General features: G+C 41.2%; 1 protein-coding gene across 1 annotated transcript in view; it reads right to left on the bottom strand.

The window, feature by feature from the left end:
* cntn4 (contactin 4) overlaps nt 1–26,088 on the bottom strand; it is an 84,032-nt gene that overhangs the window by 27,790 nt on the left and 30,154 nt on the right. The window contains exons 5-10 of the mRNA XM_068315823.1: nt 17,738–17,941; nt 15,507–15,609; nt 14,420–14,604; nt 9,854–9,993; nt 6,008–6,137; nt 4,990–5,140 (exon numbers count right to left, since the gene is read on the bottom strand). Coding sequence (XP_068171924.1) covers nt 4,990–5,140; nt 6,008–6,137; nt 9,854–9,993; nt 14,420–14,604; nt 15,507–15,609; nt 17,738–17,941 — 913 coding nt within the window. The remainder of the gene's footprint in view (nt 1–4,989; nt 5,141–6,007; nt 6,138–9,853; nt 9,994–14,419; nt 14,605–15,506; nt 15,610–17,737; nt 17,942–26,088) is intronic.

Raw genomic sequence — 26,088 nt, 5'->3', positions numbered from 1 at the left:
GTCTTTGCAGCGTGTTGATTAAAACTGGCCGGGCTATTATTGATACCCATTCACCAAGCATCGGTGATATTGGTGACATGAGGTGAAGACCTGAGGGTATTAAAGCAGCAGTCACTCCTGCCATCGTCTGGTGACCCCACCGCTGTCTGACATGCAGTGCAGACGTACCTGCTGCCATACTTGACAGACTGCAGTGCATCCCTCCTACACACACACACACACACACACACACACACACACACACACACACACACACACACACCATCTCAAATAAGATTTTCAGACTCACAATTAATTACTATTTTAAAGCTGTTGTCTTGCAATGGAGATGCATAAATGTGGAAAACTAGATAAGTTTGTTTTTTAAACTTATTCAGCCCACAATTTCTCATGACATCATGTGCTTAACATAGTCGTCATTGTTTCTGGTAATGCCGGACATTCATGTAAACTGATTAGACATTTTTAGTGTTTTTTCTGTAACCCGTGTCTGTCCTGATTGATTGTCTGAACAAGCAGTGATTCACTCACAATGTGTGATAAAGACCCGGCTTGTTTATACCAATGCCCCATGAATGCACTTACAGAATAAAGCAGTGTTGATTTAGATGCTTTAAACCACTGAGGAGGGAACGTTTTCTAGCAAGATTAGTGTTTCTGTCTTATCATATTACAACCGAACCGACCGATGAAGGCTATTTTTGATCAGCGGCCAAGTGGGCCAGTAAGACCGCAAAAGCAGTAGCAACAACATGCAATTTATGTTTCCACAGGGCTTCAGTCGGGGAATTTAAACTTAAAGTTGTGTGTTTTAAAAACGTCAATTTAAAATTCTCAATATTTGGGTGGCAGGCACGTTCTCCAGGGCGCCCCATGCTCAGTTCCACCTTTCCTGTATTCGTCTCCATAGGTATCTAAAACCACTAATATAGAAATGACAGATTTATGCACAGGTGTCACCATGGCAACAAAGTCATGTTAAAATGTGTGAAACAAATGTTTTGCCATAGCTAACACCAGTGCAACAATTTATACAGTTTGTGTTTTCAGTAGATGTAAAAATGACACCTAATGGAAGTTTGTGTCATAAAATCACTGGAGAAACTGAAAGTGTCAGAATCATAAAAGTACTCTCTGCTCTTTAATACCTCCTGTTAAAGGACATAAAAAAACACTGCAGCTCATTTCTGCGGGAAATATAAGGTTCCAAATAAACCATTATAGCACCTTAAGGAAGCATTTGCCCAGTTTCGGGCCCTACAGGGTGATCAAATAAACATTTCTTCTCACATTCAAGTCACAGACAATCAGAGCAGACAGTTTGTAAAGGCTTTAGACAAACACGCTCTATTAATGATTCACAACCCTTTGCTGCAAATGTGAAATGTTTGAGGAATTTTTGGATTCCAAAATCGCGTTTATAGATGTCTGAAATGCGATTATTATTAGCCAGCTCTGTTCGGAGCTCACAGAGTGCTAAGTGCCAATGATTGAAACTGAAAACCTGTATTAGAAATCATTCCAATGCAGGACCTTTTTTTTTCTCTCTTCAATTACTTGAATTAATTGAGATTTTTCAATAAATAAATTGATAATTAAAACATTTTGCCAGTAATTTTTTGCACTTGTAGACAGAACAGGAGCCCGACTGTCATTTGTTCTTGGCAGTAGTTTATCAGGTATGTTTTGTTCTTGGAGCACCATTTCCCTACAGCAATAATAATACAACACATAAAGGACCACATTCTGCTTCCTGAGGAAATCGAGCCACTGGCAGCATTCATATTTCTTCCCCTTCTAAATATCTTTTTGAAATGTACCAAAAAAAATAATCATGCAGTCCGAAAAATATATATATTCAAACCATGTTGACCTCTTAAACCTCTTTAGATGTGTGACCTTTAGGACCGGGCTTACTTGATCTGTGGTGAACTTTGGAGCATCACTCAACTGCCAAGAAAGCAGGGGTGGGGGACGGACGGAATTTGAATTCTAAAGAGGATAAAAGAAGTGTCTTAATGTCTTAAATGAAAATTAAAATATCCCCATTATCATGCACCCCACCTTCTGATGTGTACACACGCGAGGCAATGGCTATCCGCTGTGTGGCTGAGGAAACACGCCGCTGCATTAAAGCATCTGAGAACAAAAGTGGGGGAGGGATTTGTCCCCCCCCCCGCCCCCTGCCACACCCAGAGCATTTTAATACCTCCTCCCAGGGGTAAATAGCTTCTTCAAAAAGACTGCAAGATCCGCCGCAAATATTTGGATGACTGCCAAAGCTGATAAATACTCAAGGTCTTTAAAAAGATGGCGTTTAATGCAAGGGGGGGTGGTGGTGGTGGGGGGGTGGAGGCGATGCCAGGACGTCAGCACATTCTGTGACGGCTTGATGAGAAGACGTTTGATTGAGCGCGTCCACCAGGAGAGGCCTAACAAACTTGATTTCTCTCTGTTAGTGACATATTGAAATGCTGTTTCTTTTTAGGTTCCTCTCCATGGCTGACAAGGCCCACTTACATGCTCATCAGCAAGACCTGCTCTGCTCTGCGCTCTCAGCTGCTTTGTTCCAGCTGATGTCATCTAAACCTCGTCCCTGCAGGGTTGTCTAGGGTAGATAAGGCCCCTCCATTTCCCCCCCACCCCTTCTGCCTCAGATAGTCCTCTGCAGAAATAAACGGGGTCTGCTGCTGCTATGAAGATGGATTACCCAGCTGGGGACACTGCTTCCCTTTTCCACCAAAGCCACGGTGGAGTGCTAACGCAATTAAGGCAATTAATCTTCACCAAAAAAAAAAAAGGGCTTCACAGCTTCCTCTTATGAATTTGCACCTTTTTCTGTTCAGGTGCGTAACTAAGCAGACCTGCTCAGACATGCAGGCGTTACACAGTTGTTGTTTTTTTTTATCATGCATGCGAATGAAATTCATTATATATGCTAAATATTTACAGAAACACCAAAATGAAGTGAACAAAGAAGAACTTTTGCACGCATTTCCGTAATGCAGCGCGATGCAGTATGCGTCATCAAGCGACATTGAATCACTCCACACTGTTGAAGGCAAATCAACCCAAACTATGAATTCAAATCAAAAAATGCTCGAGCCGTAGGGGGGGGGGGGGGGGGGTTGAGGTGTTTGACGGAGGCGGCGCAGGGCCGAGTTGAAGGGCACCAGGAGCAGAACCACTATGCAAAGTCCCCGCCACTTTGTTTGACAAGTAACAACACTGCTTTGTGTATATGCAAAAGGCTGGCAAGACACTGTGCACACAGCCGGGCTGTCAGAGCGGAGTCATGCTAGAGCGGTGACACCCAATGGATGACCCCTGTCTGCTATGGGGGATACATTTCAAAACTTCATTCAGACACACAAACGCTGGCGGAATTTATCACGATCCAGATCGGCCTTCCATTCCTCAGACGTTTGGAAACAAGTCAAGAAGTTGCACGATTTGATTTCTCAAGCCTTTATTATTCCTGATGAGTCAAAAAAGGAATTTGATTAGAAGTGAATTTATTCAGAGGCTGTTTCACTACCTTTAAAGATTACCTCTAAAGTTTGACCCTAATTTCCTCTCATAACTCCGGCGCGGACGAGTTATCAGGCTAAACCTGCCCCAAATCCATTGAGGCAAGAGGTACTTGTCAATCAGAGGAGGAATACGAAGGGTCATAGCCTCCCTGTGTCGAACGGCGAGTTTAACTTTCACTTTAAGAAAGCTTCCAGACACAAGTTTAGATAAAAGCAAAGTTGTGAGTGCATATTGCAGTAATGAGCTGTCTTTCTCCTGCAGCACAACAAGTCTGAAATATTATCTACGATAGTGCAATATCACCGCAGCAGTGAGGAGTCTACCGCTGGAGCAGATGCCCTGTGCAGCACACATCATGCAGAGGGTAATCACAGTGACTCTCCATGACAGCAGCTTTGTTGGTGCTTCAGCCGAGTGCAATAAAACAGTCCGACATTTCAAACGCGGCCCTGCAAACGCAGCAGAGATGAGAGTTCAGCAAGAGTTGATGCACATGTGCATCAATGCATCCATCCATCCATCCATCCATCCATCCAATACGTAATCCAAATGTAATCTCACTCTTTCTAGTGTTACTCTGACTAATTCTTGAGGCACAAATCCAAGACGCGCTGATTAAAACTGCCCGTATTTGATGCATCAGTACTTAAGATGTGCTGTCTTGTGCTGTGTCTTGTTAACACAATGGTTTTGTTGAAAATGCAAAAAAGATGTTTTTTTTTTCTATTTGCATTTTACAATAAAGCTCCATGTCTACACGACAAGGTTTTTGGAAATGATCCTTGTCCAAATGGATTTGCAAAAAAATTGTGCAGTTAAAACAGAACAGCTTTTCAAAAATCAACAACACAGTGTTGTAGTGGATCAGCAAATTTACATTAGAGGATAGTTCATAAACTCAACATAGACAGCAGTATAAAGAAAAGAAATTTTTTTTGTTCTTTTTTTGTCTATACTTTTTGTCTGCAAATGCAAATTATGCTGTAACCTTGATAGACCCCCCCCCAAAAAAAACACATTTGTCGTGTAAAATGATTGGCCAAAATGCAAATTTGCCATTTCGGTGAATGCCTTTTTTTTTTTTTTTTTGCGTAAATGGCTCTTAGGAGAATTTTAGCTATCCGATGACAGCGAGATCTGACATAGATTGATTCGAAACTGAAACGCTGAATATGAAAGACACTAATTAATAACATTTTTCACATCATATCTGCAAACCGGGACCACATGGACCACATCGCATGGGTGATGACTTCATCTAAAATTTTGCACAAAAGGCGTTAGAACTGAGAAGCAGCGCGTGCTGTTGAGCATTAAATGGTTTGAGTATTAACAAGGCCTCCAGGGAACCGTAGCAGGCTGAAAATAATGAGAACACATGCAATAAGATTTTTTCACCGGCCCCTAACAATGGGGGGGGGGGGGAGAGAAAAAAAATCTGAATAAAAATGTCACCTGTTACTTTCATGGAGCGGTTCGCTGCCCTTCCTCCAAGAGACCACGCCCCAGGGAGACATCTTGGGTTTGCACTCGATGAGGGCGTCTCCCCCTACCTTCACCAGCGTCTGGCTCCTCAGTTGGTTGTGAGAGAAATCTGGGGCAACAGCTGGGACATGAGTAGAATATGAAAAATCAAGACTTCATAACACATCGCATACATTTTCCTCCAAATGACCTCTTAATGTTTATCTGATACTTTTGCTGAATGACTTCTAATAAATACATTGCATCATTACCATAGATAATTCCAGATTACGCTACTTATGAATAGGATAAAAAAGAAACCGACCACAGTTGATGTCGTCGAGGAGGTTAGTGTTAACTTTATTATTATTCTTGGTACAACTTGATCACGGCTCACCAGTACAGACAGAAGTGTCTCATTCCATTCGACGGAATAACCCTCCCCTGACTGTAAACCACTTAAAAAAAAATATGTGCCTTTTTCAGAAACTGTCTGGAACACTCCTCGTCTCTTTCTGAAATCTCCACCTTGAGTTTGACCAGCACACTCGACTCCTGTTGAGCCCTGATTCTTATCGGGAACACGATCGGGGATGAGACGCGTTGGGGGAATGAATAGTGAATGAGCGCTGGCCCGCCAGCCGGGGGAAGTGGAGAGTGACAGTCTTGACAGGGCAAGGTGGGCGAGGCTAGCGAACAGAGCGGCTCTGGCATACATCACTGTCAGCCAGATGCATTCATCTGATAATTAATGCCTTTCAATTAGCGGCCAATAAGAGAGGGGTCATGGGTCGATTTGGCGGCAACGGGTAGAGGAAGACGATGAGGCAAAATTTGAGAACCAATTTGATGCCGACACTTACGTCGCTGAATTTAGTGACCCGCCACACACACAAACACACACACACACACACACACACACACACACACACACACACACACACACACACACACACACACACACACACACACACACACACACACACACACACACACACACACACCTTACCTATAACTCTGAGCTCCGCATTGGAGTAGACTTCGCCGTGCTTATTCCCGGCCACACATTGGTACATTCCCGTGTCGGACAAGGTCAGACGACTGATTGACAGCGCCCCATTGGCCACCTGAATGCGCTCCTATGGACATAGAGACACATGCCTTTAATATGACTTAGTCCCAGAGCTCATCTACATAAAACAGCCAGCCAGCCAGTGGGGCAGTGAATTATAGTCTGGAAGTGACAGACGTGGCAATAAATCTAGGTTTTCATCACTAATGGAGGGAAAGGCTTGGGTGGATGGAGGCAGGCTAGCAGAAAATGACCCTAATCAATCTGCATGTTTATGAGAGTGAAATAAAACCATGCCCTATTTATATCTCTTGACTGCACCACAGGGCCTGTTTCCCCTTCAGCAGGTGGAAGGGGTGGGAAGGGTGGGGGATAGGAAGGGAAAGGAATATCAGAACATCTGAGGTATGGATGCATTGTGAAAATGGCTTTTCTGATAGCAAAATGCCGCATACATACTAAGTGCTGTTTACACGGTCAAGCTACGCTTCGTCTTCATCATTTTTTCACACATTCCTGAAGGAGAAACCTTTGCTCTTCACTGAGCCATCAAATGAAGATCAACCTTCGGGACGGCTGGGTCCGATGAACTCACAAACTCCCAAACTGGACGAGTGCGTCGGTTTGGACATTTAATTCTCAATATAGCTTTATCTCTGTGAACACGGGTTCTCACTCTGCTCCGTTCTCACCACGATAAATCCCCCAAGCAGTTTTTCTTTTTTGTACATCTCTACGCCGTCGTGTCAGGCTCTTCCTCTTTCCTCGTGCCCTTCATCTCCTTGTGTTTTCCTTAGGCTCATCCTTAATGTCATTAGAACCCATTTCCATAGGGGTTGCCTGAGCAAGCCTGAACTCCGGTTGCAGGAAGATTAAGGTACTGCCACATGAAACGAGAGACTGTCCTTATTGCAAGATCACAAACTAATCCAACGTTTGAGGCAGGTTGTGCCTTAATTTCCATAATGTTCCGTGACTCTGGACGCATAAGGGGCGAATATCCCTGGAAGCCAATGGTGGCGTATATCAGTCTGTGCATGGGAAGCGCTCCTGTTTATGGCCTGCTATTAATTAAGCGTGATGTTCCTATGAAATCAGCAGTTTTTCATGCGGGGGACCTGGGAGGACCATCTGTATGCCTTATGGTGGAGGAAAGTGATTGGCAATGTCATTTGCCAACAACATGGGGTTCAGGTGATGTAAAGCCCCAGATAGGTATAAAAAAAAAAAAGCATGGTATAAAGAAATTATTATTATAGATTAAAAATAGTGAGCTGGGTATGATTAATCAAAATTATTATCTATGGGAAGCCTTTTGGGGCACCAATGTAAATTTACAATGACATCGCAGCTGTAAATTTTAAACACGCTACGTCTCATCAAGTCAATGTCATCAGGAGAAAATTAAAAATATTCCTTATTTTTTTCCCCTTCAGTTGCATGAAACAAATTTAGATCTGACAAGTTTTGGGGGTGGGGTGGGGGGTGGGAAAGGAAGGGGCAGTTCCACCACAGGTCATAACAACAAGAAAATTATTATTGTTCGCCAGTGTAGAACAAAGAACTCCTGCTCATTCCATTCACAAATATTGGATTAATCGACTCTACATGCCTGAGTGAGAAAGAACTAAGATTAGACGTGAACTAAGCTCAACGGTGTCTTTGCAAAAGCGAGAACAAAAGCTCTGAGCACAGCTTGTAGTTTCCAATTCAGCCTTGAGAGAACAGCAAAAGGAGGAAAAACAATGATTTTCCCATCCGAAACAGGTGCAAGGGTGGGGGGGTGGGGGGCTGAGTTGACGCCGTAGAAGTGAAAGGAATAACCTCAACTCAAATACGCCACCCTAAGCCATTTGTATGGTGGTGACACACTCCAAACGGCTGCAAGTGGGACTAAGTCTAGGTTCAAATTGGATTTTTCTTTCAAATAACACATTCTCTTAGTTGTTCAGACGAAAACAAGGAAAAGAGAAATTCCAGTAAACAATGATCAAGAGGTATAAGAACCCAACAAGTAACAAAACTACCACGAGTCTGATCTGAAACTGAAGCAACAGAGAAACTGTCTGCCAAACAAAAAGCCCAATACTTGTGGAGCCGGTTGGAGTGGGACTATTATTAGAGCAAAACACTAGAAACAGTTGGATTCCTTGACTATTCTGACACTGAATAATTGAAAGCGTGTATACTCAACTAAATAAATCATGATCCCTTAGCAATCCGGTGCGTCGTACAGTCAGTATTCCTTTACAGATACGACCCACGACGTACACGTTCTTTGTGTTTACATTCCGAATTAGTGTTCCACTTCGTTTGCTCCGCGTGAGACAACCGTCAGCGGAAAATAAGTTGCGGTGAACTATAGGATCAGAAAGGTCTCAATTGATTCTCTACAATAAATAACAACAAATGGTGCATCCTCTCTCCGGCGCTCCTTACATCATTGACCTTTCCTTCTTCCACTCATTAAGCTACTGTGGTTAATGGTGGCATTTCAAACAATGCAACACCTTTGCTGATTAATCCATTCACCCACGCATAAGGAATATATTCATTTATTACGTCTGTGTGGGGGAAAATACAAAGCCACACACAATAACTGTAATCTTGAATTATGCAGTCATTGCTTTGTGTAGTTTCCTCCCCCCAATTTAAGGGGTTCTTCTGAAAAAAAACAAAACAAAACAAAAACAGCTGTGTTTTCAGTGAAATGTTTTAGGTTCAGGAGAGGGAGAAAGATCCAAATACTGAAATGGGGAGAAAAAAAAAGATAATGCAGAAATTGCCCCCAAACCTATTTTTAAGAAACTACCTTATAAATAAACAAATATGTTTTTTTGTTTCCCGACATAAAAACAGATGGGGTTGTCTTGTTTTTTTCTAACACAAACACACACATTGCTGTTACCTCGTAGAGGAATTTGATAAAAATGTTAGCCATTGGCTAAACAGATTGTTGATTATTCTACCCCGATAGCGAGCCAAATCTGTGCATGTGAGGAAAAGGCTAAGCCGTTCAGAGAGTCGCCTGAAGTAAAATAACAGCAGACTGCGTTCACTCCAAAAAAAAACGTGTAACGTTCAACGACTGATCGATATCCTCTGGTGTGTTAATCGCCTTTTTTTTTCCGCATAATGAAGCAAATTAGCATAATGTCTATTTATTTATCAGGTGCAAGCTGTGCTCCAGCAGCCAATCAATCTTTTCCAAACAACACGACTAAAGGATCAGGTATAATAATCAGATATGATGAAGTGAAGCCCGTTTGGACGACGCCATTGGCTCATCTCTCCATCATTGTGTCCCTAATGGGACTCGAGAAAGGGCAGAGAGCTAAAATGAAAGTAGGATATACAGTGTTTATATAGAGCAATCTCCCTTTTTTTCGTCTTTGGTGGCACAGGATTAATAACGGCACTCGGCGGGGAGCGATTTAACAGGAGATTAGAGTAGCTTTGACATCGCTGTACTTTCTAGACGAGCATGAAATACTCGGTCTCACACGAAAAACTGCAGAAACCGTAATTTTCTCAAACTAAATGCTGTTTTGCAGAAATGAATAATAAAAGGAGGCTCTGCACTTGTAATGAAGAAGTATTGCAAAGTAATTAGTCACTTAAGTTGGAACAAACAACACAATAAGACTGAAAGTACAGCAAATCATTGTTCTCGTTTTTCAATGCGGCGCTATGCAAGAAACACCTTTGTCAAAGTTTGTAACCTTGGAAATCAAAGATTAATCTTCCGTTCTGAGGAGAGCGATGGCTCTCCGATCGTCTCACCTCTGCAGACTCCAGGTTGTCTCCATTTTTCATCCACCTGTAAGAAGGCTTCGGCTTCCCCGTGGCTTTGCATTCCCACACCAAAGAGTCATCGATGAGCTTCTGGGCATCTTGAGGTTTCTCGATGAGGTGAGGAGGGGCTGGGAATATTGAAAACGGGAGAGTTGTTAAACCAAGGGATGTAAGGGATTGACAAATTAGCAAAGCCATTTCCACTCTTCGATTGTCCAATCTGCTAAAACCAATTTAGAGTTCCCAGTTTCAGTCTAATTTACTGACTCTAAATTGACTGCCCAACTTTGAATGTCTATCAGCTACAATTCAGGTTTAAATCCATTTATGTATTCACCTAAGTTGGCTTGAATTATCACCACGAGTTCAGAGCAATTAAATTCTATAAAAAAACGGTATGTGTGACTGTGCACGGCCATGAATAAGACGACTGGTACAACTGAGGGGTGAAATATATTTAGTTTTTACATCTTCAGTTAAAATCAATCAAAGAAATGCAGATAAAGATGCGGGACAATTTTATATCAAATTATAAATTATTTATTGTGAAGTATAAGATGTGTTATCGAGAAAACCTCCGTATATTTTATTAACATTAAACGCAATACCTCTCATGATCTCATACTGCTGTCACTTTCGCTGGTTGTGATTTGAGGGACAGTTTCTAAGTGCCTCTTGACTAAAAAGACCAGTCAGTCAGGAGCGAGAGCAGCCTGCAACGTCTCTACCTTGAAATTTAACGACGGGGGCGTCGAACCCTGCACTTAATTTCTTTTATTTAACGGTGAATCATGGCTGATGTCCTCCTTTTCAAGACTTCTTTCAGGTTCCTGGTGAGCGTTTAGTAGAACTAAAGTAATGAAATCAAATCCATACATATTAGGGGTGGCTGCTGGTGCCAGAAAAAAAGGAAACCCATTTGATACAATCTAGGTAAATGATGGTTTAATTACACAGGGTGGGGCGTTTGGGGGGGATTGACATGCCAAGTAATTCACGTCCAGTTTAATGATCGAGCCAAAAAATAAAATAAAATTGTACTTTAAAACCAGAGCTGCAGAACTCCTGGTATAATGCTCTGCACATTCTGGATGACGTGTAGGTTGAGCCGCTATCATCCTATATCACACAAGGCCAGCGGCGGGACAAGAGTAATGGCTGACTGCACTCTTTTTCCATCGCGTAGACCCGACCCCGACGCCACTTTCAAGGACCTGACCTTTGAGGAGGCTTTTCCAGTGCCAGTTCAAATCCTGCTCTAATTGGCCTCTGCCAGATAGCATTTACCGCCGAATAAAACAGGATAGCACAAACAGAAACTCAATACATGTATATGTAACCGCGTGAATTACAACTTCTGAATGCAGCAATGGGTGTTTTCTACGTGGGCGTTCAGAGACCAATCCAGTAGAGCTCCATACATTAAAACAAACTACCCGGTAATCAAAGAAAAAAAATCTACGTATGTGTGGATCATACATCACAACATGGTCTCAGGTGAAATGGCGGCATTGGGGGGTTAACTGAGGTCAATAGCGTTTAACTTGTGGGGGCTGCGCTACTTGAACGTCGACTTGAAGATGCTGTTTATCCCTTTAGAGGAGAGAAATACTGATTTATAATCAATACAACACAATTCCAATATATTTAAGCATCAATTTTGTGAAACCTTCACATAGAAGCTGTGTTCTAACCCATAATATGTCAGAGAACGTGTCTTTTTTTTCACTTTTGGTGCATTTGACCTTTCTTGAGAAGCACTTTTTTATCATTAGCTCAACTCTGGACAACAAATATTTACGTCACTACGTTATAAAAAAATGCTTTTTCGCAAGACTCCGCCGTCACATCCGTTCAGATTATCGCCATCCTCCATCAGATTCCTGCCGAGCCGCACCCACTGCATCTTTTCAGGCCCGCGTCGCTGTTGTCTTCTCCGTCAGGGTCCTTTTCTCTGCGCCACACCCGTAGAGAACGTATCGACTCTCAGTCAACGCCTTCCAAATGAAAGCCGGCAGCCCATCTCTGGCCCACGACGGGGCCAAAACGAGCACACAATCAGAGCAAACGCCAAGCGTCCGCAGCCGGAGAAGAGATGGGAATTTACCACAGAAACGAAAATCACTCTGTAATGGTGAGTCTACAGGAACACAAATGTGAATACAAAGGGAGTAAACTAACCTGTCAGAGCTTTGCATTCGCTTCCCCTTCCAGGTAATATCCAGAATGCCTTTTTTTTTCTTCCGAGCTTTTCATTCGGCGAGGAAGATTAAACAACATGACTGACCCCCCACTTTAGCCCAAACTACAGTTTGAAAGTATTTCAAAAGAAAGACCGGGAGCAACTGCACCTAAACTAAAGAGAAGTAATTAATTTAAAAATCACCTCAAGCTTAAAATCAAAAGAGAGCCTCTAAAGCTTCGGTGCAGTTTAATGAATTTCATGTTCATCAAGACAAAATGAAATTAGTGGAAAAACAAAAAATTAAAACCCCTTCTCTTTATTCTTATTTAATCTTTTGCGATATAAGAATACCTTTTTGCATCTCTGCACGCTGACATTGACATTACAAACGTTTTAATGCCATATCATCATAGTGACACCAAAATTAAACGCCTTATTTCTGCTCTTCGTTTCAGCGTGGCCCGGTTGGAAGCACAAAAGATGGCCTGATCGATTCCCCAATCGGCTTACACCGCTGACGAATGTCTCAAAGGTTTAATTCAAAGGGAGTTCAAAATAAGATTACTGATTTTTATTACCTGCCTGCAGAACGGCAGGGGAGATAAATAGAGAGAGGGATTGACAAAAACACATCAAAAAATGAGAAAGGAGCCGCAGCTCAAAAGGACAAATTAAGCCCGGGTGTTTCACACTGCGCTGCTGGGTTGTTATACCGAGGCTGAGAGCTTCCAGGGCTGTTGTAAATAATGGTGAATTGTTTAAAACCCAAAATGAGTTATTTTTTGACGGCTGACACAGCCCGACTTGAAGGGGAAGACAGTCAGAGGGAGGAAAAATAGGGGAGCAGCCGAGACGAGAGGAAAATCCATCCGGTGTTTAAAGAGCAACTTAACTGCCTGGAACCTGAAAGGAAAGGTCCTCTTCAAAATGAAATTAAAATGTTAGTGGAATGGAATAGTTTTGTGCATTCAATCATGAGAGGCTTCAAAACTTAATTTTGTATTTTTGTTTTATAAAGTATAGATAAACAAAGCGATATATATTGTTTTCTATATATTGTATATCAATATATTGTTTTCTTGGTTAGCTAGAAGGAATTTAGTGATTACCTTCCTAGTATTTAAGTTACACAATAATAACAAAAATCTAAATTGTCATTTCCTTCACTTGTTTTATTTTAATGTCACAAGTTTATCTTTGATTTAGTTTTTTTTTGTGGATTATTTTCCAGATATATTAGATCTCAAAAGATAAAGCTCCATTCAAACGTCAGTAAACGGTGTCTTCTACTCCGTATTATAGATATTAAAGACCCATTTAGCTTCTGTATGATTGTAAACAATTCTACATCAAACACAAAATAAAGAAATAACATGTAAATACAGAGACGACTGGAAGTAATATATTATTAGAGTGGGTGGAGTGAGTCAAGCGATCAGGGAACAGAAGAAAACAGGACTTGTGTAACCTTAGTAACATCATACAAAGAAACAATAAAATCAACTTAAATGTTAACACCAGTCATATCTGTGATAAATTTAGAGCCACAAAAATATCAACATTACAGTCTTGACTGTAAGAACATCAGCCGGTATGCTCAAAAAACCAACATGCTTTCATTTCTTGGCTCAAGGAAAACAAATTTCTTTCAAATATTCCTCTCAAAATGAAGATATTTTATTTATAAAATGTTGCGACAGTATAAAGGATAAAAAATATGATGGAATCTAACAGAAAACAAGCAATTAAGATGGATAATCGTTTCAGATAAAGATTTTTAAACAGAATATTCCTTTGAAACCATGTGTGCACGATCTATCATATTCTAAAAGCAGATTATTTTTCTGATGGAGGGTACTGGGAGGAAGTGACTGAAGTCACCAGTATTTCCAGTGTCTGCACTCTAAAGGTGTGAATTAGCGACAATGAGTGAATCCACTAACGCCGATCCCATGTTTCCAGATGCCTCTGTGCAGATTTTGTCCCTGACATATGTGCCGTTGGTCTATGTATAGCACTTTTAACGGCTTTTGATCTCCAGTCAAGTTGGATGTCAATCACGATGCCATCTGGTGGAACCCAATACAAGGCTCACCAGCAAGGTCGCATCCAAGGGCTCAGCTTCATCCGCATCATTCCTTTAATCTGGATCAAAATATTAAAGGCATCATGGCTGACAGGCTTTAATCATTCTGATGTGCTGTTAAAACGAGCCTCCCTCCTCGTGTACGCGGCGTGAGCCTCTGCTTATCGTCGCCCGTCTGCTCGATGAGACTGGTTGTGTCTGCTTTGGCTGCCTCTTAGCCTGAGCGGGTCTGACAGATGTGATGCATGCTGGTCAAATATTCATGCTCAGAGGGATCACCTACCGTAGAAAGAGAGCTTTCCTTTCACTGTGTTCATTCCCCTGGAGTTCTCGGCAACACATTCGTACGTTCCGGCATCCTCCTGCTGGAAATATGGGATTTCCAAGACGCCGCTGGCTTTCCTCATGTCCACTTTCCTGGGGAAAGGTACGCCATCCACTCTCCTCCAGTTTATGGATGGTGCCGGGCTGCGAGAGGAGACAGGGTTTGACCGCAACTTTCGATTTCAGAGAATGACCTATTGCTCCTGTACAGATCCTGGGCTTTTAAAAGTTTACTTAAAGCCATGACACAGACAAGAAAGGATGTTATTTTTCTTTTTGGTGCAGTGAAAACCACTCAACCCTTTTTTTTAAATTTAGTGGCATGTCTTGTTGAAACATCTGTATCTATATATCCATATTTATCTAATACTGTATATATATATCCATCTCTATATATATATCCATCTCTATCTATATATCCATCTCTACCTATCTATCTATCTATCTATCTATCTATCTCTCTCTCTCTCTCTCTCTCTCTCTCTCTCTCTCTCTCTCTCTCTCTCTCTTCTATATCTCTCCATATTGCTGTCTATATCTTTATCTCTCTATCGCTCTACCTACCTACCTACCTATCTATTTTCACCTAAAATCTTATTAACTAGCACGAATTTGATCTTATCATCTCAAAGGACAGTGGCCCTTTGCCAAATCGGTAACAGTATGTGCAAAGGAATTTTAATTAATGTATTTAAAACTCTTCTTACAACCCTGATTAATTACAGTAGAAAGACTGGGCAGAGGAGTGCAATATTCAGGAATTTACTTTGGTCCTTTCAGAATCTCATTGAGCTGTTTTACACTCCCAATCAATCAATTTCATGCCGTCTCTCCCACACTGGGCTTCGGTACTTTGTGTGCAGAGCCTGATACTGTAACTGATGATTATTAACACGAAATGCGTCCTCTCATTTGTGACTTGATGGGCAGCCTAGCTTGAAACACATGGAAATCACAACAAAGAGGTAAAATAAAAGGAAAAACAAACCATCCCAGCAGTCTTTTGCTAATATTATTTTGCTTCTCTGTTGGTGAGCATGGCTTACTTTCCAAGAGCGAAGCATTCCAGCTTCACGGTGGATCCCTTGGCGACTTGAACGACCTCCGGAAACTGAACTTCAATCTTTGGCTCGTATTCGCCCATGACACCTTAAACAGAAATGGAAATAAGCTGAAGTGCAGCAAAAAAAAAAAAAAAAAAGGAATGGAAAGTTGATGCATCTCAGTCAAAAAAACCTCGCAAAAAAACAAAATAAAAACCCAAATGGCATGGCAATGTCTGCTGTCGCAGCACAGTCAATGAAAACACTTTTCAAGCAAAGGCCTCTTTTTTTTTTTTTGAGATGAAATACTTTTTTTTTTGGGTTTGACTCTCGACATCGCCCCATCCGAGCCGCGGGAACACGTTCTGCTCTCAGCGTTGTACATAAAACGAGAAAAATAAACCACAGCTTTCAACTGGACATGCAAACACACTGATATTTGAATGGGATGGAACGAAAACAACTTTTAGGATTCATAGAGGGTTTGTGCTTTTGTAGCCTGATGAGTTTCATTTTGTTGTGGCGCTAACCGCTATGAACTCCCCCCCAAAAAAAAACAGAAAAAAAAAAAAAAGGTCCGTAAAATCCCCCTGGGTACCGCTACTGCGTCTACAAAGCATCCCATTCACTGTTGCTGCAGCGGCTCATGTAGATTATAACGCTGCTGTCGTGCATGCTAAAAATGACCAAATAAAGAAACAGATGGGAATGTGAGGTTTTTGGGGTATTTTTGGAGAGACTTATTCTAAGCGTTTAACATAGCTGAAAACCTCATATGAGTTGTTTTCTCCACCTTAAATGATGCCAAGGTAAATTATATTAATGAATTAGCAAATGGATGAACCTTCACTTCTAGCTGTCTCAGATTCTGAATGCACAACATGATATTTTAAGTCCTTCTTAAACCCCCTCCCCCCGCACTGCAAAACAATTCCACATTGCTGTAATTCACAGCCGTGTTGCACAAATAGCTCTAGAGATGGAGGAAACAGACCAATTTCATCTGGTTGATTTGGTGAGGCTGTGTTATCAGGATGGCTCCCTGAGTGACTGTGAAAGCTAATTCAGATCCTTATCACAACTGTCTCATACTGGAACGTAACCACAGCGCTATCACCCATTTTAAGCAGACAGGTGGAAGTGGACGGGTAATTGTCTCATACCATAACCTTTTGTAGGGGGACACGTGTTTAAATGTGCACGCCTGCGCTTCCCTATACCCAGGCCCCGTGCGATAGGCAGGCAGGACTAACATTTTACTGCCAGATCCGCTATCTGGGAGAAATAAACGTATAATGGAAAAGAAGTGAGGGAAGCGTGATAAAGCAATCACTCAAACTCAAGCCATTTTTTGCCAAAAAAGAAAATAGGAGGAGATTTAAGAGTCTTTCATACCACAAAAATGCCATTATATGTTACAAATATGCGAAAATATTTCAAACTTAACTTCTGACTCCTAAAGTAGCAAATGAAAAGTAATTATTATGAATTAGGGTAAAACTTTCATAATAAGCACATTATTTAGTCCTCTATTTATGACTTAAATAAATAAAAAGTTGAATATCATTTTTAATTCTAATTACAACTAAGCAACAAAGTTATATAAAGCGTTAAGGTACTGCCGATGCTAATGATGTTTAACTACTGTTACACGTAAACGGAAATCTATCAGATTTAACCTGAATTTGACGAGAGTGTTTTATTCCATTGCATCCCATCATCTGTACTTAACTGGAAGTTATAGATCCAAATAATGTCACTGGAGACATGTATTTATTTTAATATTTCCTGTACTGCATTACTGAATTACATTAGATATGGTAAGGAGTGGAAAAGAAGCCTACAATAAGATTATTTGACAATGACCTTTATGCTGGAGTGCCTTGATAAGGCCAGCCTAAAGCATGAGATCCAGATATTAAAGGACACGCTGAAATTAGCAAAGAAAGAGATAATTAACCTTTGAATATCCTGTACTTCATATATAAGCGCTTGCTCTCCTTTCAGGCACCAACAAAGCGTGGTTGGCTTTTCATTTTCTTATGACAGGAATGGTGAACCGTGTGATCCTCAAACCGCTGACACGGGATGCCCTCTCCTCCCATTTTATTACGTATAAATGGCCTTTCTTTATGTATTTCTTCTTCATACAAGGTTATATCGCTTATAGAAGACTGACCTCTATTTAAGTTAACGTATGTTCTACACAAATATAACATCTTAGAAGGGCTCACCATCACTACGGAGCACGAGTGGAGTGGGTGGACCTTGCACTCGGGTCTTTGTGACGGTGTTGGTCACCACACAGGTGTAGTTGCCGACATCCGACGGCTCCACTTTGGCGATATAGAGATTCCCCGTCTCCTGTGAGATGAAGCGGCGCGTGTCCTGCTTCACAAACGTCGGGTACTCGTTAAAAATCCAGGAGAATACCAGATCTGAGAAGAAAAAGAGGGAGAAAAGAGAAGAATTCTCACTTCAAATGAGAAATAAATAACTTTGTTGTTTTCATTATATTTTTTTGGAGGGCACCATAAAACATAGATGACATTTTTTGGATTCTGTTTCAGACCTCCCGAGGGTGACAAAATAAATAATCACGGTGGAGGTGAAAATTGATGACAGGATCTGAGAGGTCAAAAACAAATGTAATTATCTGGACGCACTTCAAATGGCCATTTTTCATGTGGATGTGTTCGGCATACTCAAAGGGGTTGGTGACATACCGAGCTGCTTGTTGCTACTAATTACAGTTCCAAACACAGAGACTTATAATCAGAAACAGTGATAGACTTTTGTAGAGACATGGTGTCCTTTGAATAAAAATTACCCACATGTAAAAACTTTTTTTTTTCTTCTATTAAGTATAGGATTGCAAAGGGAGTCAACATGGAACAATGTGCCCCCTCCTCACACCTCGGTATGATGAACCACTTTACTAAAAGCAAGGAAATATATCCACTATGACACTTTTATTGGTTATGTGCCATTTAGCAGAAGACTTAGAAATAATTAGTTATGTTAGTTGTTATATAAAACTCAATGAGCAATTAATCATCAGAAACATGATCGTAAAAAAAAGATGATATCCAGAAGCAAGATTTCAACTAAATTATCCTTGTTTGATTTATGACCCTCCTTCTTTTTTTTCATTTTTTTTTTTCAGATTCCCGTTTCTAATTTGTTCCTTCGTAGTTGGTTGAGTTTGAACCTGCAGTGTCCAGCTGTGATCTAATCAGTCTCCTCCATACTATTTAGTATAACATACCCCAACCATATGTTTGCTGCCCCTTAGGTTATGACTTGAAATGCATTGATATTTATGCTACAAATCACTGACAGGTTGATGTGGCAGCGATAATTTCACAAGCCACAAACTTTTCTTGGCGATGGCTTGAAAATACCAGATTTTTATTTTATGAAAAAAAAGAAAAAAAGACCAACACACTAGGTTTATCTTTTATAGAAACACAACAGATGAGCATGGAAATTTCAGAAAAGAAATGAGATGAAGGAGCCCAGATTCTTATGTCTGGTTTTAATTCATCTTAAATGCATTCATCCAATTCTTCTTTTTGTAAAGTCACAGTGACCCTGACATTTGAGCAATGAATTCTAATCAGGTCATCCTTGAACCTGAACTGAAAATGCCTCTTTTCTTATCTTTTGCCAGCACAGAAGCATAAAAAAACAACAACTTTCAGGTGTTCAGATCTGTAGTTATAGTGCAACTACAGAATAGCCAAGATATTCAGAGGAACTAGTCAAAGGTAATGACCGATCGCTACCAGAGAATTGACTGTTATGCTACCAAGGAACCTCGTGGGGCTGCTAGGATCAATAAACTTGAATTTGTCAAACGCAATGCCACGTAATTGTTTTGGAGAAATTCAAAATGAACAAAACTCATTCTGAGAGCATCTAGAGATGCTTTCTGTCTGTCTGATTCATTTGAATTCCAGTGTGACATCATGCTTTAAAGAGGGAAAAAAAAAATCAATGGGTATTTACCAAGGCTTTACTTGATCAGTGATTTAATTAAATCTGGTCAGATTGAAGCAAAATCCCCATCAGAAACAAATGGAACAATTAAGCTTTTAATGACAAAACACAATTAATATGAAATGTTTGGAGCCCACTTTGAAAATTGCTGCATCTCTGGTTTCCTAGAAATAAAAAACCCAAACACATTTTACGACCTACTCTCTCACAATATGAATGAATAATACAGCACATACCTGAAGTAAGAGAAATACTATCGGTTTATTACATCATATTTTTTACAACTCACACCTGCAGTGAATGAATCCTTACAATATGTCAGTGACAGTCCTCCATCACACCCCCTGGATGAGTTCTTCGCATTATTGATGTGAATGACGTGGTTCCTCTGGAGCTTTAACTGACAGCCACGCGCTATTTTCCCTGCTGCTTTTAATCAAACTCTACTGCTTGTTAGCGGAAGAGCAAATAAACAAAACAGTCTTGGAGGAAGCCTCCCTTTTTGTCTCTGCTGCTGAGCCATTTATCTCAGCATGATCCCTCAACTCCTGGCGCTAAAGGCGGAAGGCGTTTCCATTGTACGGGAGGCAGCAGAGGTCCCAGCCCCGTTTGGAGCTCAGGGTCTTAGCTGCTGAGCACGTGGAGCGATGGCACAGCAGACACCCACGGGGGGACAAAAGGTACTCCAAGGCAGAATAAGGCATGTTGTTTGCGTTTGTTTCCTCTCTGATGGTTTTGGGCCGCGGCTGCACCTGCTCTTTTTCTACATTTAAAACTACATGGCGCTACATGGGCTGCAGAATGCCGCCAATGGCCAAAAAATATAATGAAATATCTCACACATCTGGACATAGAGGACAAGGACAGAACTGTAGAGACAGTTCTAAAGGTTTGGAAGACCTGTTTGGATCTAAGCAGCAATTTCCCCCAATGGAACCTGCAGTATTTATTTCTCCATCCATCGTGTCACTCACATCACTCACACACACCTGCTTAATTCCCTATTGTCATTACCTGGGGCTGTTAATTAACATGTCAGCTGTTCTCATCAGCTGATGGCATCAATCCAGCGGCACACTGACACACCCTCGTTGTTAAGTTCACATCTTGCCGTTTAATTTTTTAAAGCATGATTTTCCCCATACCTCTAGTGAAATTAAAACCACTGCGATGTCCAACCATCTATTTCCCTGCAGAGCCTCAGCAAAGTCATCAGCCACCATCACCACTACATATTTGAATTGGTCACAAGACTTGTGGAATGACATTTTTGTTAATAATCACACTAATATCAATTTTACATTGGACTCAACTGCCAGAATGAAAACGCCATGGCTTCCTTTGGTTTCTTCAAAAATATTCCAAAACACGAGCCACTGGAAGATGGATTTCAATGTCTAGAAAGTGTATTTTATGGTTTCTCTCGAGGTTAAAGATAATTTTGCATAGGGCTTAATGAAAAAGAAAAAAAAAGCTCTTTCACTCACAAAGAGCAGCATCAAAGAACAGGCCTCTCTGAACACCCAAAGAGTGAACATTCAAAGACAGCAAGTGCAACATGTGGTGTCGTCTCCTTACACTTTTAAGATCATGGCCAGGCTGATGTGTGATGGTGTGAAGATGGAGCAGGAAGACAAAGCTGGATGGGCTGTTATCCACAAGTAGATCAATCATCTTTTATGATAACCTAGAGAGGGAAAACACTCCGTCTACTTGAATGTACATGTGTCTATATGTACAATGTGAGCAGGTGATTTAGTGAGGTCTAAATGCATTAATGCATCTTTCAAAATTGAGCATCGGCTTATATTTGAAGGAACATTAGAAAAAAAACAGGATGGAAATGATGCAGCCAAGGGAGAGGGTGCTATTCAGGGAAACACTTGAAATTGTTATTCATGAAATAGAAACAATCTCTGACATCATGAAAATGAAAGATGTGAGTAACAATGAACACTGAAATCAGGCATGTGTGTGATGAGAAAATGTGGACAACAGGGCTTTTTTTTTCCATCGAGCAACAATAACATCGCATTCCGAGGTTGGGGTTACATCATGATGGCGAGCTAATCGAATTATTCTTAGCAACTGGATTGAGCATAAAGTTATTTGAGATATGCATTAGTGCAGTTTGCTCATTCAAACATTGCTCCTCACTCACGTATGAGGGAGAGAGAGAAAGAGAGGTGAATCTACTACCCTGAAGTAGTCGATCCATGCAGGCACTCCTTGGTATAAAAGACTTCTATTCTCACGGTCTTGCATTACTACTAATAGCCTGATCACAGGTACATATATTGCATCACCTCCTCTTCCTCATCCTTCTTCTCCTCACAGCTCCTATGCACTAAAATCCCTCCAGTAAAAAAAAAACAAAACAAAAATCACATGTGATTACTTGGTTTTTGGAGTTTAGTTTTGCAATTTTTGGCAACATAAAACAAAATTATTGAACCAAAAACCATCAAATATCAATTTTTGCAACACTGATTTTTGTACACACTGTGTGTTACTGTGTAGATGGATTTAACTTGGGCAAAAATAATATGAAGACATCATCCGCTAGAATTTCTTGCTATTTCTCTATTTCATCCTCCTGCTCTATAAACGGAGCGTATGAGAAGCGTATCTTCCTCCAGGTAGATGAAAATGATGCAGCAGATGACGACAGTAAAATGGAGCAACCATCAGTAACTGTGGCTGCTTTCCACTGTATCCGTTACGTCAGCGATATCAGAAGGCAGTTGAAAAAGCAGCCACGGTTTTTCCCCCCATAATGTGATTAATTTCTCCACAGTACAAAGCTGGCCTGCTTCCTCTTCCTCCTGCTGCAGCGTTAAAAACTAAGCCAGCACTGACAACACAATCCCAAACGGGGTCTGTCCCTAATGCCAAAGGCAATACCCAGGACAATCATCTATGTATATATACTTTTGGTTTTTACTGCTGCACCAGGATGCGTTGGCATCATAATAAATTAGCATCAGCTGCTCCATTATTTGGTATTTATAATACATGTAAGCACAATATGACAACAATATGCATTTTTAATTACCCAATTACAAACTGATGCACATCCATTCATCCCAGGTTAAAAAAAACAACCCCAACAAAACCCTGAGATTTACAGGCATGGGGTTTTCTGCCCATCTGGTACATGTGCTTCTGTTTCTTAAACGCTTCCAGAATCATGCAAAGTCGTGAAGCAGCCAAACGACACAGTCCCGAAGTGAGCAAGGGAAACAAATTTGCAATTTGATCCTATTAGAATCCACAAATTCTTTGTTGTCAGCCTCTTTCCACAAAAGTAAACAAATAAATAAAGAATGCTTGAAAAAAAAAAAAAAATCCTCACTTAAACTACTGTCTCGTCACATTGTGTTCCTGAATGCAAGCGCTCCAATATCTGCTCCCGGCTTCAGGAATCCTCTGCTCCACTGTTTCCTTTACAGGACCAGACAGGATGCACATGCTCTGTGTTTTCAAAAGCCTCGGGTGGGAGCAACAACAGATGCAAAACGAACACACACCTACACACAGATGCTCACAAAAGTGATTTTATTCTTGAGTGCATCTTAAAGAACTCTCCCCACTAGAAAATAGAGGTCATGGGCATTAAGTCCATGACTAAACACAGTAATCACTTAGCACAAAGAGAGCTGCTCGGACATACTGGCAGGCGATTAATGTTTTGTTTTGAAGAAGACAGCAAGTGGCCCCCTGATGCCTCCACAGTGAAACACAGGGGGTCAACCGGGTCGCACTTTTGGGAGGAACATATTTTACATCACCGTTAAAACAGTCTCCTTTTCTTGGACTCAGCGGATAGCTGTTACCCTGTATTTACGGCGTGTTCCGACACCGGCCTGTGTGATGGCGTGAGCGTGTGGATCCAGAATGGAGGAAGATCCCACTCCGCACTTACGTTCGGATACAGATTGGCTGCGGTTGCATCATGACTGTGATCGTACCGCTGCCATCAACTATATTCGCAGGTAAAAACCTCTGAAGACGCAGATAGCTTGAGCAGACGTATGGGAGGATGCTGCTGCTAAAACAGCGACAAGTATTGTGTGTTAAATTAAACCAGAAGTCCAAAGAGAAATTAATATCTCTCCAAAACAATCACCAAATTGACAAGTAAGGGATAAATCTACTAAAGAGCCTTCTGTTTGAATAACAGAAAATAAAAATACGTGGACAGTGGTGCACCGGTGACACGCCTGAAGTGTCCCCCGACTCTCGCCTGTAAGTGCGCTGGGATAGGCTTCAGAAAGCCCCACGATCTGCGAAAAGAGGAAGAAGTGGCTATGAAGATAAATTACTGAAAATAAATGGAAAATAGTATATTCAGAAAAGAAAAATCTTTTTGGTGATCAGTATGAAATGTGAAAATTAAATATATTATTTGGAGCAATTTAGGTCATTTTGATTTAGTCACAGCCAGTTACGCTGATGCACGGAAGAGCACGGTTATTCATTCATTCATAGAGGATGCATTTTGGTGCACGAGTGTAACTGGCTGTAACTGAATCAAAATGCCCTGAAATGCACTAAAATTAATATTAGTTAACAAAAATTAATAATTCCATTCAAAAAAAATCATGATAAAGTATATTTAACGTATTCAAATAACGTAATCCAAATGTTTGAAATAAACAAGTTCCAGCCCGCTGCAAACCGCCAGAGACATTTTAACCTTCAAAGTCCAACTTTAACTTACGGTGAAATATGACACAATAGAGACATGCACCTCTCAGAAATTGTTATGACTATGATTTCCCAGAAGAAGTGAGGCGAGATTGCAACATGCTATACCTGATGCAGCTTTGGCACAGGCTCCGGGTTGCATCATTCTTTCGACAGGTAAAACTGAGCGTCGTGGGACGGCGTCGGCTCTCAGTGGTCCTGCACTCGTGAGACAGGATGCAGGAATAGACAGGAATACAGCCACCTCTCTGCCGCAGGTCAACCCAAAAAATACTGCTTTATCGAGGAGGAAATAATAACCGCAATACAAAAAGCAATCTCCAGCATTACTAGGTATAAACAGTAGGGATGGTAAGAGAATATGATGTCACGATGTTGTCAGAAGATCAGTCTCAGCTTCTTAAAGGCAAATTACTGTCCGTCCGGTTTGGGACCCATCCCGTCGTGGATCGAAGGACCCCCATTCTGGTGGAGACAGCTGAGGCAATCCTCTGGTACTCTCTTCCATCCATCACACAGACATTTACTACACGCACCGCATCCCTAAAGCCAAGAACATTCTGGGCGACACCGCCACACCAGCTATTCACCCTGTCGAGCAAAAAGGTGCCAAAAACTCTGTGAACCTCACACTCGTTTTTACCTAACAAATTTACGAAAAAAAATTTGGAATCTTTTTGTCTTCTTCTTCTTTCCTTACAGATCACAACCAACTTCAAACCAAGCATGCACCTCTTCCTGTTTGGAAGTGCATAGATACTGTGTTGTTAAACCAGTGAAATCAATTATATTTAATATTATATCCACTTATCAGCTGCAATTTTTGGCATTTCTCAAAATGCTATTATCAGAAGAGTTATGTAACAATATGTAGTGGTCTAATATTTATGGTTTGATGCGATGCATTAAAACTAACATTTATTCACATTGTCGTAGCTACTGTATACAGGTGGGAAATAAGCAGTCAGTAACCGACACATGTGTGATCTAAGCTGCTATCATGTGAGATTAAACCAACCTTGTTCAGTCCACACAATCTGAAAATAGCAAACAAGCTGTAAATCCTAACCTGCTACCTGTTCAAGGTTTCAACTGAAAACTCTGGTCCAGTGCTCTGCTAAGCAAGCGTGGTGCTGTTGGACGGTGCTGTCATGTTTTCGACAATTGTTATTTTCCCCTTGCACAGCAGGTGACAGCGTATTTCTTCAGGGATGAAATCCTCAGGGGCGGAGAGAGATTTGTGTTTGTACAGCAGCGTTGGGGGAGTCTGAGGACATGACTTGTGACTGCAGCCCGGCAGCACGGATTGAGCTACTGGAACACAAACATAAAGGAAAATGAAGGACGATGTCTGAATTTAGTTGTGCGCACGTATTGAGCGCATACACGCAGTCAGGTGAGTGGGATACATGCGAGACGCGTCCTGTGCTGTCCTTCTTCCTCGGCTCTCACCATCGCACAAACATCAGAGGAAACAAAAACAGCGATGTGTGTCTGTAAACTCTAAGAAGCTTAGATGGAGATTTCAGAAACAAGTCAGTCACATGTGTCTTATGGGAAATGCGAGCACGCTGCTCAGACTCCTCTTTGACCTTTTCAAACGTGATTAGAAACTCCAAACAACTCTGAGTGTCACGACTCTATCCCATTTCACGCTGCTCTCATATTTGTCAGGTAACTGAGATGCGTCATGTCAAAGCCATACGTTTTTTTGTTTTTTTTAAACGAAGGTGCTGCGAGATATGCATGGATGGTGAGACGTGATATTATATCAGAGAGCTGAAGTTCCCAGACAGATAAAGAGGGGAGCTATGACCGAATGTGGGATTGTGAAAGCAGATTACTAATGGAGATTCTGAAAATGTGTTGTCTA

This window comes from Antennarius striatus, chromosome 5 (assembly GCF_040054535.1).
Source record: "Antennarius striatus isolate MH-2024 chromosome 5, ASM4005453v1, whole genome shotgun sequence".
Lineage (NCBI taxonomy): Eukaryota > Metazoa > Chordata > Actinopteri > Lophiiformes > Antennariidae > Antennarius > Antennarius striatus.
The sequence above is the reverse complement of the archived record's forward strand: the minus strand, read 5'-3'. Positions and strand labels throughout refer to the sequence as shown.